Source organism: Rhopalosiphum padi, chromosome 1, assembly GCF_020882245.1.
Source record: "Rhopalosiphum padi isolate XX-2018 chromosome 1, ASM2088224v1, whole genome shotgun sequence".
Taxonomy (NCBI): Eukaryota; Metazoa; Arthropoda; class Insecta; order Hemiptera; family Aphididae; genus Rhopalosiphum; species Rhopalosiphum padi.
In genome coordinates, this window is record NC_083597.1 from 74,998,099 (window position 1) to 75,011,224 (window position 13,126).

At 27.4% G+C, this 13,126-nt stretch overlaps 2 protein-coding genes and 1 long non-coding RNA gene across 8 annotated transcripts in view; 1 reads left to right on the plus strand and 2 right to left on the minus strand.

The window, feature by feature from the left end:
* The first annotated feature begins 4,570 nt into the window (after positions 1-4,570).
* Positions 4,571-7,217, plus strand: LOC132917332 (annexin B11-like). Its single transcript, XM_060978038.1, has 2 exons — positions 4,571-4,728; positions 6,504-7,217. Exons 1-2 carry the CDS (start codon positions 4,693-4,695, stop codon positions 7,077-7,079), a joined length of 612 nt encoding a protein of 203 aa, XP_060834021.1. The 5' UTR covers positions 4,571-4,692; the 3' UTR covers positions 7,080-7,217.
* On the minus strand, positions 4,651-6,509 carry LOC132917334 (uncharacterized). Its single transcript, XR_009660268.1, has 2 exons — positions 4,823-6,509; positions 4,651-4,748 (listed from the first exon to the last, which is right to left on the minus strand). It is a non-coding gene; the product is annotated as an uncharacterized LOC132917334 (long non-coding RNA).
* LOC132917331 (CREB-regulated transcription coactivator 1-like) overlaps positions 7,161-13,126 on the minus strand; it is a 31,260-nt gene continuing 25,294 nt past the window's right edge. For 5 of the 6 annotated variants that reach the window (XM_060978037.1, XM_060978036.1, XM_060978033.1 and 2 more), the window contains 5 exons: positions 12,439-12,606; positions 11,010-11,081; positions 10,671-10,736; positions 10,460-10,598; positions 7,161-9,814 (listed from right to left, as the gene is read on the minus strand). In XM_060978037.1, the coding sequence (XP_060834020.1) occupies positions 9,594-9,814; positions 10,460-10,598; positions 10,671-10,736; positions 11,010-11,081; positions 12,439-12,606 (666 nt within the window). In that variant the 3' untranslated portion in view covers positions 7,161-9,593. The remainder of the gene's footprint in view (positions 9,815-10,459; positions 10,599-10,670; positions 10,737-11,009; positions 11,082-12,438; positions 12,607-13,126) is intronic. The other variant, XM_060978035.1, reaches the window with a different exon arrangement.

Here is a 13,126-nt window from a genome sequence, read left to right on the forward strand (position 1 = left end):
ACCGATCATATCTAATCTGATGCGGTAGTTCTGATTTCTAAATTGTATTATATTAGTTGTCTTGTTCGCAAATGATTTTTTACAAACTTAAGTACCTATCTTGTCATCTTGATATACTGAATTGTGATCGAATTTTATTAAAAGCTGTGTAGACAGTTAGACAGCTAGGTAATGTAAAATACTAAATGCTTAGTAAATATGTATAATTCAAATCGTTGTACTGGTCGTAGTCGGCTGTCACTATTGGAAGGCATCGTCAGAACGCGATGTTTATATTAGCCGTTTTAAAAATAAACGAGAACTAGCCATACTAAGTATACTAAATGTATATTTTTACGTTTATAGTGGATTACTAATTTAAATATTCACTAATCATTACCATTCAATTATGTTTGGTTGATGAAGATTGATGAATGATGATGAGTGATGACTATACAACAATTTTATTTCTATTCCAAGTTAAATGAAATTTGTAAATCATACAAATAAATATTAATGTCAAGAAAATTCCAACAAAAAATACTGCATTATAAAAAACGAAGCAAAGAACGGAAATGGAGTAGAATTTCGGTAACAACCATGTTTTCCTAAGACTGACCGACCGATTGCAGCCTTAAAGAAAAACAGTAGACGTCGACAGTTTTCTTTAGTTTTCTCCCGTCTGATTCTCCGTTTTCGTGATCACCATTTGTGAGTGTGTTGTGCAGTGTGACTATTGAGGATATTGCGGTAAAGCGTGTATACCTATGGCTGTACATTGGTTTGGTTTATATATACACATTTTCTGGGGTTTCAAAACCATAATCTATTCAATATACCGAATTTGTCATGGAGTATTTTTCGGGGATATTTTGGTATTAGAATTTTTTTTTTTTGAGATATTAAAACAGGGACATTTTGATAGACATATTTAGACATGGCTAGAAGGTCTAGATCTAGAAGACTAGAACCATATTTAAAAAAATAAATCAAAGAATCATTTTGTAAAGATAATTTTTCTTAATAAATACATTTTGACGTTTCGACATTTTATTTTAATTAACATTGTGATTTTAAATATTTTATCTAGTCTCGAGAAAAATTGTGAATTGTTTAATACCATATTTATATAAGTGCACTGTTATCAAACATGTAGCCCACGGGCTCGTGCTCATATATAATTCAAAAAAATATTTTTAAAACTAAAATAATATTAAATATCACGTCTAATAAAAATAAAATGCTGAAACGTCAATATTTTCAGAAAAATGAACTACCTATACAAAATGGTAAAATCTCCGAATTTTTTAAAAATAATTAAATTAAAATATGAAATACTTGTAGATTTTATCCTAATGAGTCTTTAAAAAACCAAATAATTATTATGATATCTCCATTATTTCAAGAGATATTTCAATTAGTAAATCCTCACGGAACATTGTATGTACATTTTATTTTCAATAAAAAAAAAAAATTAAAAATTAAAAGATTAGTTTTTTTATTAGTTTTAGAGCTATAACATATATTATTAAAATAATAGATAATAATATTTTAAAGGACGCCATGAAGCGTTGTCGTAAGTTATAGTCATTTAAAAATATTAAAATAGTCGTTATTTATAAACAATGTACTAAATTATGTATTTGGAATAATGTAAAACGAAACGTAGAGCCCCTTAGAAGTATTGTTTTTTTTACATTTAAAAAATATGTTTTTAGCTCTTTTGCAGAAATTTATTTGCAATATAAGTGTTTTCAACACCGTAAAATATCAATTTTGTTGTATATATTAAGATTATAGTAATTGTAGTTATTCCTATAGTATAGTAAATACTGGCAAGCAGCAAGCTGCAATCACACGCGCTGTTTTACCGGGAGACTGATAAAACATAGAACAATTTGCTTTAAGAGTAGAGTATAAATATTTTATACATAAAAATGTATATTTTTATATTCTCGTACAAGTACATTTGTTAATAATGTAGAAATTTAAATTTGAGTTTTTATAGAGTACTTACGCCATAACAATGGTATAAGTATATTGTAAATTTGTAATAGTAAATTAGTAAATCCATGTCACTATAAATACTATAATGTTGATTAAAAGTTTTAACTATATAGGTACTGTTTAAGCTATAAATTGTCTACGGTGTACCTACAAAATGATATATATTATATTATTATTTATTAGTAGTCTGTATACGATTTAATTTAATACTAATATTGAATTCTATATTCTATAGAATACGAGGCTGGATTATCATCTATCACCATCAAAGTCGAAATGGCTCAATGTTGCAGCGGTGCAGTCTTTACGAGTTATAATCCAGTTATCTATAGGTGAAATGTATATTGTATTATTGTGTAATAAACTATAGATTTTTTTTTGTTTTGGAGTTGCGCAATTCTAATCTTGTGTTTCATCACCATTTTGTTCAAACTATAAAATGTATTAAAAATCATGGGGAAATTTCCACGAAATCCTGGCTTAATGGATAATTTAATAATCTAGCCATCAGCACAGTTTCTTAGTCAATTAATTATTAAAAAAAAATCAACAAAATAAGTTCTGTCATCTACCTATTGATTTTCAAGCTGCATATAACTTTACTACTTTAGGTACCTAACAACCATTAATAAACATAAGCTTGTTATAATATGCCCTTTAATTGCAATTAATTTATTCAAACTCAGATTTCTGGAATTTTTAAATATGCTTAAAGCCATAAACTTTAAAGACCTTTTTATACCTTGTATTTTAAAATACTTACATATTTTAAAAACCGCCTTTTTCAGGTTATTTTTAAGCAAGTTGATTTTTTTATAATGGAGTTAATATATAAATATATAATCAAAATTTAAAATCAAAATCAATATAAGTAGTTTCTGAGTTCTTAAGGTTTGTGTGCTATGATCCTTCATAATATAATCAGGCCTATATAAAGTATACAGGTATATAGTATAGTACATATTAATTATTACAGATATATTTACATTACATTTACACTCAAGCCAAATTTTTCAAATTATAAAATGTTGATTGATTAATATAAATTACTAAATTTTTCAAATCATGATGATACCCTTATAATATTATTTTTATCATTTAAAACCTAAATTTACAATCGATCTTCTTCGTGGACTATTATTATTATTCCTTAGTACATACAATTTGACAAATTATAAAATATTCGTTTAAATTTCGACTTGTTACTACGTCAACAATTTAAAAAATCGTCCGTTAAACAATTTGCAGAAAAAAATGTATTTAAAAAAGACGTTTGTATCGCATCAGGTCGCATATACATCCATTTGCTTGACTACAATAAAAGGAAAATTATAGGAGTCTTCAACATAATATACTCTTCTGCGTCTTCTACAGAGGTGAATCTAATTAGGGGTATATTTAGCGTGTATAGTGGTGGAGGTTGCTATAATTATTTTTATTTTACACATTTATTAGACATAAAAATAATATAATTTATTATCGTATAGTTATAATATATACATAAATAATGTACCTAGTACCTACCTAATACATTTGATTTTAAGCATTTTCAATGATTTAGGTACAATAATGTATAATTATTATAAATATATAATTGGGTATTAGGCACAAGATATATATTGGGTAATGTAAAAATATTAAATAATGTATATAACTTAGAATACATTTAATACTAAATGAAAAATCAATTTATACACACGCATAAAGCATTAAATAATATTTCCTACCTACCCATCAGTTACATCATTGAAATCCGGACGACCGTTGATGTATAAAATGTATTGGTAGTTCGATAGGTAGGTAGGTAGGTATACTTGCTGTCTATATAAATATAATATATTATTATATGTACTATATAAGCATACAATAATATTTTACTAGCAGAATCGATAATTACATATTATGTACAGTAATAATATGATATTATTTTATGCGCAAGTGGTTTGAAATCGTGATCGGGTCAGTGCGACAGGCTGGCTGCAGCGACGACGTCCGGGCCGCGGGATGAGCATCATATCGGCGTGGTCGGTTATAGGTATACACTATACATACATTATATTAATGTTATAGGTATAATATTATATTGTACATGTTATAATATAAAATATATTCATTATGTGTAGTCGTTTATCAAGGTACCCAACAAGTAACAATATAATACAACCTGTGGTGTAGTCGGACGGGTCGGTTTATAGAAACCTGTTGTCCGAGTGTCGTGTGAAATGCACGAAAAACGCATTCGTGCCTAATCACAGGAAATGGGAAAACGCACACAGCCGCATCCGTCGCCACCATAATAATGCTGCAGTATATCGTAATACATTATGTGCACATATATATATTATATATAATAAGTCGGCGATTTCGTAACGTCGATAGGAATCTGGTTTTATGCCGGGTTTGTTGAACTGCCCAAAAAAAACCGTCTTCGGCCGCAGGGTCAAGGTTAGTGCGCCTCCTATATGCCTATGCCTATGCCTATTATATACACAAAATATGCGTAGGTATAGGCATATGTTAAAGCGTGAACGATATATTATATACATAGAGATACTCTCGCTGGCGGATATATAGATATTATACTTGGACATAATTCCGGTAGGTATACCTACTTGGCGTGTGCAGTCCGTGCACTATATAAGCGCGACGATCCGGTGCCTGTGATTTTCTTTCGCCAACAGACTCAATCGCGCCAACTCGTACAAGATGGACAAGACCACCAGAGTGTTCGTCTTTTGCGTCGTGAGTATATAACAATATATCTACTTATTTTATTTATATTATTATTATATTATTAGGTACCTATAGATTATATATACTATACTTCTATACTTACTCCTATTATTCCAAAGATATTTTCCTCTCTCACTCGAAGTATCTAGATATATACTAATTTATTAGGAAGACGGACTAGTACCTAGCTGGAGTAATTATCTATAAGACCAACAAGTGCTTATTATTTTGTGATTTAAACATTATTATTATAAGATACATTTATGAAAATGTTTGAATTGAAAGGCTCTATAAATAAATAGGTAGTCACCTAACTTATTGCACTAATGTACTACCTACCTAAAGATATTCTTTGAATTCCATCACAAATATGAACGGGTCTTATAGAAATCTTCCAAGCTCCTCCGGCAGATGAATTGCATGTATCAATGTATCTAACTACTCTCTACATTCTGAACTTCGTTGTCAGTCCTCATCGAGGAGAGAATTTCATATGCATATGCTTATAAAAATAAAAAACATGCCTATGCATCAGTATTTTTAATTAATTTAAATAAGTTAGTCCTGAATCTTATAATTAATTTCAAGCTTTTTGATCCTGAAAATATTTTTTATTAACATTTTTAGAAAAAATTGCAAATGTTTATAATGTCTATGAATTAAAATATTTAGAAAAAATAATAACATAAACATTTAATGGCTGTTTCAAATATCTACGGTTTTTCATTTTGAAGTTACATCTAAAAAACAAAATCAATCTTTCCAAATACTGGTTTTAAGTAAAAATTCTCGGTTTCCTTAATTTTTTGTTGTTACTTTTAAATTAACTTTCAACCTTTAAAGAACTAGGATAAATTTGCTAACCTAGACTAACTGGAAACCACCCCCAATGTTAAAATTCAAAGCATTTTTACGGTCATAAAAGATGATGACAGTAAAAATACAATACACGCGTCATTGTAAAAATTAATATATTCATCATTTCGCTAATTTAATCTAAAAAAATAATTACGTACTTATATAGGCAAACATTTGAATGAATCTATTTTTAAAAAATCGACTTCTTCAGGATATGACTAGTGTAATCTTCTTTTTTCATTTAAATATAACTTATTAACTTGTACACCCTTATTTTATCATTTGGACATAACAAGTGTACCAGTAATTTCATTGAAACGTAATTCGTTAACAACAAAATATATGTTGTGACTTGCGAGGCTCAGATATGGAATTTTTTTTTCGTTTAGGAACCTACGATTTCGGGAACAGCATTCGCATTACTTCCGCGTCGCTGTTATCGTTTATTATTATTATGTAGGTATATAATAATTTAGGTGCCTAACTACATAGCTAATAATGATTCTATATAGGGACATGGTATTTCCTCAGGAGACTGCTACAATAACTGCACTCTTTTATGTACCTACCTGCACGGCTACGTTTCACCAGTCGATTACTCTTACTTTTTAGTCATATATATATTACAGAACGTTAAGTAGCCTTAAACCAGCATCGTAGACTTAAGGGCAATATTCATAAAATATTATGTTGTTATAAATAAATGGTGATTTAGAGGAATAGCTTGTTCTGTAAACGAATGTGTACTGTGTAAACATCTAAAATATTAAATGAGTAAATTGACTATTATTGAGTAGGTATATTGAAATACGAATCGGTATATGGTCAATTATTCCCCCTAGAGGTTTGGGAGTATTGAAATCGAAACGATGTTCTCAACTGCGGCAGTAAATTATATAGTGTTTAATTATTTGTGTATTTCATAGGCTGCTGTAGCTATGATTGCGATCAGCGAAATACCAGTTGGCACAGAAGCGTTTTTGGAGCCATTCGCCAGCCATTTGATAGCGAAAAAAATGATGCTTAAACACGGAGTGGGCGCACCTGCTGCACCGACCGGTCAAACACAGTACATTTATTACGGCGGGCAATATCAACACCAGCCACAGCCGCGGCCGTCACCGCCCCAGCCCCAGCTCAGCGTGAGCTATCCGGCGTACGGTCCTCAAACGTCCAGTTACCCGGCGTACGGCCCTCAAACTGCCAGTTACCCGGCGTACGGACCTCAAACGTCCAGTTACCCGGCGTACGGACCTCAAACGTCCAGTTACCCGGCGTATGGTCAACAGACTAATGGCTATTCGGCGTACGCTCAGGCCAGTTTCAGCGGATACAACGAACAGCCCGCGCCCGTTGTCAAACCAGCATCGCTGCCGTCCGGATGTCCACCGGCTAGCCAGCCGAGCACACCGGTCGACTACTCCAACTACGCCGTACACGGTGGACACGGTTACGGCAGCTATGGCAGCAGCAACAACAACAACGGGGGTTATGGAAAATAATGTATGCGGAAAGACCACAACCGCAATAATAATAATAATAGTAATAGTAATAAAAATACCACCAATGTATTATTGACTATGTAAGTTTAAAGAATTAAAAATTAATTTAATAGTAAAAAAATGACAATGTACAAATAAGGTTTTCATTATTTATCAATCAATTACCTACGTAAAAAAAAAAAAAAAAGTACAAGGTAAATTTGACTAGTGTTGTCAATAACTTCTAAGCGTTTCTCAATTGATCTTTGGCACCACGACGTTTGGCGTGTTTCCGAACGAAAACCCTGTGATTCAAATTTAATTTGAAGACATTTTATTTTTATTTATACGTATATCATGTGTGCTAAGGGATTTTACTATTTAAAAAATCTAAAGGAAAAATGATCTTAAAATTACCCCATAAAGTCAACAGTCTTATTATTTTCAGAAAAAAACCATCTACGTGGCAAGACGTTCTTGCACAAGAATACTTCAAATTAAACATTTACTCACAAATTAATGTCTTATTGATTTTTTTGGGGCCAAAATTATACTACCATTTGAGAAACACTGATCTAATTCAATTCAATTATTTTACAATATTTTTCTTTAAGTTTTTAACATTATAAATATATTTTTTTAAGACAATTTTAACAAATAAACACTTCATATAATAAATAATTCACAAAAAAAAAAAAAAAAAAAAAAACAGAATTTAAGTTGTATTGATTTTTATTGACTAGTATTTAGTATTTAGTAAGTACAGAAATGAAAACAACTCCATTCATGAAATGTTCAACAAACATAGTTTTTGCACATCAACACTATATAAAACAACAAAATCAAAAAGCTAAGAATTGATTTTGTTTATTTTTTAATGAACAATAAAAATTCCAAATTTATATTAATCCTAAACTTTATTTTTTGAATAATTATAAAAAATTGTAAAACAAGTAAGTAGGAATTCTTATTCATTAAAAATTTTTAACGTTGCTAATTAAATAACTAAATAAAGGATTTAGAACTCTTTTATGTTTGTATTTTTTAGTTATATACTATTTGTAATTGTTCGAATAATTTTGTAATAATGTTGCATCTTGTTCGAAATATTAATTATTCAGAATATATAAAAAGCTATAATTTTAAAATGTGAATGGTAGTTTAATGTTTCAATATAAATAAATGATATATATATTATTTATCTTTATACATACAATATGTAATAATAAATATTATAAGTAAAACATAACAGAGTTCCAAATACTTTACCTAACCAATTAACATAATAAATATGTACAATCATGTTGTACAAATATTTACAAATGATAACTAAGTATTTATTTATTTTTATTCTAAAATAAATCTATTGAAATAAGAGCAAAGTTAAAAATTTATGAATAACATTACTAAGTCTTTAGTAAAGAAATATATTATTACTTGATTTGCAGGGAAAAATATACATGGTTTATAAACCGAAAGAAAATATAATTTTAAATAAAGAACAAATTTTCCTAAATTTATTCTATAACATCCAATATTTTTAATTAAATTTGAGATTTAATATTTTTCTCATATATAAGATACATATTACACATATATATAAATATACATATGTTATATATATATAATGATAATTGTTTTTCATTAATTTCAACATTCATTTTGAGTAAAATTTTAAAAAATAAAAATTAAAAGGCACATTTAAACGAACACAATTATAAACATGCATACCAAATTTGCCATGGAAAGGCTTAAACAAATTATTACACGCACACACATATATTATATTATATACATACTTAAATACATACATACATACATGTAATATATGTATATGTATTTGTGTGCATATTTATGTATATTATAATATAAATATATGTATGTTGTATGTCTGTCTGTATGTATGTATGTATGTATGTATGTACACATAGAATATTAATAAAAATACATCTAACACGAGATCTTTTAATTTAATTGAACATTGTCTTTTAATTTTAAAATTTAATATTTTATTAATAAAAAAAAAAAAATTATATTACAAAAACAATTAAGGGTGGGAGAGGGAACTTATTAACATTATATTATAATTAAGTATTAAATATATACTGTATAAAAAATACATATTTGTCATATTAATCTTACAATATATGCACCATAGGTTCTAAAATTGTGATTCGGCAGCTAAGGATATTGAAATTTGTGCAGTACATTATTATAATATAATTATAAAAAAATCCAGAAATATGAAAAAGGTATAATATTAATTATAAAATGCAATGATGATTAGAATATCGGATGGTAACTACATAAAAAAACAACACAAATTTAATGTAATAAGAAAAAAGTATAAATTTAAGTCTTTGGCACTGAAAAAAGAAAATAGCAAGAAAAAAATTACAACAGCTTAGTTATAATCAAAATGTTCTGGCACTTTTGTGTAATAAAAATAATAACTATTACTATCCAATTCTAAGGATATATATTATCAATTAATCACAGATAAAAAAAAAGAATAAAAAATGTCAATATAATAAGTTACATTTGAAAGTGACGATTGTGATCATTGTTAGATGATTCATCATTGATTGGTTCAGCTAACATTTGTAAATGTTCCAAGTGATCTAGGTCAATTTGATCAACAAGACCCTGCCTAATGCTTTCTTCAGTGGTGAAGAAGTCGGCATCAAATGCATTTGTGGAATTTAATTCTTTCACAAAATCATTTTGGTTATCTAATTGATCTCCATTAGAAAAATCTACATCAAACAAATGCAAAATATATTAAATTATTTAAAATATAGTGATATATTATTTTAACAGTTTTTAGTTTCAAATTAATTTATCAATTACTGATGTAAAGTAAAGAAATTACAGTGTAAACTGTGAAAGTTTTTCTAGATTATACTCTATTTGAAATGAGTAGAAAAGGGTAGATCTCAGCTACAACCAGTTTTTATTGGGCGGCGATCAGACAATACTCGTTTGTCAACCCCAGAGATAACTATCTCTTAAAATAACTCTAATAGAGTATATTTGATCATGTAATATTTTGATATTATTTGATAAGCTAGCATTTAACTATAATGTTTTTTTTCATTGACGCTAGGAATTTATTTTTATAGCTAACTATTTTACTATGTGATAGATATTTGTACTACTAATGCAAACTTTATTAATTACTTGGTTAATTTAATTCTACATATTAAAAGTCAGGAATATAGTTGAACATACAAGCACTACTAAACAGCGAGTTAGAATCTTATATTTAAGTACTATATTAGGTATATTTATTATTATTTTTTTATTAATCCAATAAATAATTGAAATAATTTAATTATTTAAGATAAACTTCACTAAAAATCTGAGTCTAAGTAAAGAATATTAATAATACAAATAATTACCTGTAAGTATTATGTCAGGAATACTGGAAGGAGTATTAGGTGTTGTATGAGTCTGGTTGGGAAATTGAAGAGACTGGGATGGTGAAGTGCTAAAATATCCCATATCAGCTGTCATTTCTGAATTTACATAGTCTTCAGTCTAAAAAATAATAAATAAGTATCTAGGCTAATAATAATATACATACATTTATAAATACATGTACTGAATTACCTGTTGCAAGTATGTGTTAGTCGGAGAGCCCATGTACTCCAATCCTGTAGATACAGGACTATCAAGCTAATCAAAAACAAATAAATAAAACAATAAGGTTCAATTTGTTTTTAATAAGATTTCAGTAACTGTAAAATAATTTATATAATTATCAATAAACATGCAGTTATCTAAGATGAACATTAGTATATAACAATATATATATACAATAGATATAAAATTTACCTACTACAACAACCCTTATTTTTTTTTTATTGATAAGTAACTAGAAAATATAATGTGTACCATATAACTATATTATAAGGTATACATTTTACAATCTATTTTTGACCATTTTACCTGTATTTGGGCAGTTATCCAAGCTGATGGATTTGAATCTTTTAGCGATTGCATCACCTGATTCCAGTCCAGCTTTATGATAGCGGAACCAAAATACAATTAACTGTTTGATATTTAAATAAAAGCAATTCTAATGGTATTTGAATACAAATTTTAATATTGTGCATTTATTTTATAGTTGTTACATGAGAACATATTTAAATTCAATTATTTTTATTTTTTAACTTTTTGAATTTTAGTAATTCACAAAATAAATATTGACAGATGAAAATATATATTTACATCCATTAAGTTATTAATATAAATATTAATTTATAATTTATAAATCAATAAAATATTTAAGGTAAAAAATTATTAGTCAGATCACATATGCACTCAACCAAAAATTGTACTAAGCAAAGTTAACTTCAATTAGAGACTAATATGGATCAGGACCTATCAGATATATATCAATAAATTTACATTAAATCCCAGCCTTTAAATATTTTTTTTTAAATTAATATCAAAATTAACATTCTAAACAAAACTAACTAAACAAGCTCTTGTTAAAACAAATTTGAGCTTACAGGGTCTAGATAAAGGGTCTGCTAAGAAATTAAACTTAAATAAATAATAAATAACTTTTTAATAACCAATTTATATATTAAATTAAACCTTAAAATCTTGACCCTAAAGAAACCAACTTAAATATAAAAACAGTAATTGCAATATAATCTTATAGTAATTTCAATAAAGCTTTTTCTGATCAAATATCCTATTGTAAAATCTTTTCACCAATCTCTGACAACCCCTATTTCCGAAATACTATATGTATATAAAGAATGGTGCAGTGGGACTATTATCCCTTGATCCAAAATATAGTGTGTCAGACAATAAAGACCACTCTTCCACTCAAGATATTCGCCAATTATAATTATTAACTTTTGAACCTATAATATGATCTTTGTCCAAAATATTTAGTAAAAAAACTAAAAGAAATATTCTATAAAATTCAAGATTGAACTTGTCAGAATCAATAGGTATTATATTGTATTGAACATTCAAAATAAAACAAAACACAAAATTTGAAAATCAATTATATTAATAAACTTAGGTCTAGACTTAGGGTTTAGAGTTATTACTTATTAGTTATTTTTAACAAAAAATATGACCACTGGTAACAACCATTTTTGTAACATATTTTAAGTTGATTATAAGAAGGAAAAACATTTTTTTTTTTTTGTTTACTTACCATCATATCCTTTATTATTATGAGCATAAACCGAAATAAATTATAATCAATTAACAAATTTAAATTCTTCATCAGTAGTTTAAAAACAACTGTTTTAGAATATTTGGATAATTTATTTGATTTATATCATATAAAAATACCTATGGTTTGTTAATACTAAATAGCTACTGCATAAAATATTTTAATTCAGTGGCTTACCATAGAGAAATTTTCAAAATGGTGTTGAAGATTGTTAGTTTGTGTCAGATTTGTATAAAAATCTTTTTGCGTTTGATAGTTTTGATGTTGATTAGTGCTACTAACAGAAGAATTACTAGGTGAGGATGGGCTCTGCGGACTTCCACATAATGGACTGGAACTTCCGTACTAAAAAAATAAAAACTTATTATATAATATATACAATATATATGATATAAATAATTATTAATATAAATATAAATTCAATTTATAGTTAATAATGATATTAGATATCAAAGTGATACTAAGAAATAACAATGTTGGTGAGTAGAACATTAACGAAAAAATGCATATAATGTGTCTCAAGGTTTAATTGATAGGGTTATATTCAACTAAAACTAAATCTATGGGGCCTTGCTTGCTTAATTTTATTGTGTTATAACCAAATCTAGGTCTAAAAATCTACGAACAAAATATCCAAATTTAAAAATGTAGTAAAACGTTTTTATAATAAATACGAACATTTTAAAACGTTGATAAGCCCAAATGATATAACTATATTTTACTTTACATTTTCTAATAAAACATATTTATAAAATAAGCAGAGGAAATTTTTTTTTTTAAATAAAAAGATACACAAATTTTGAAAGTTGATTTTGTTTATGTATGTTTGGTATTTTTGTATTTTCCCCAAGATTAGATTAGGCAT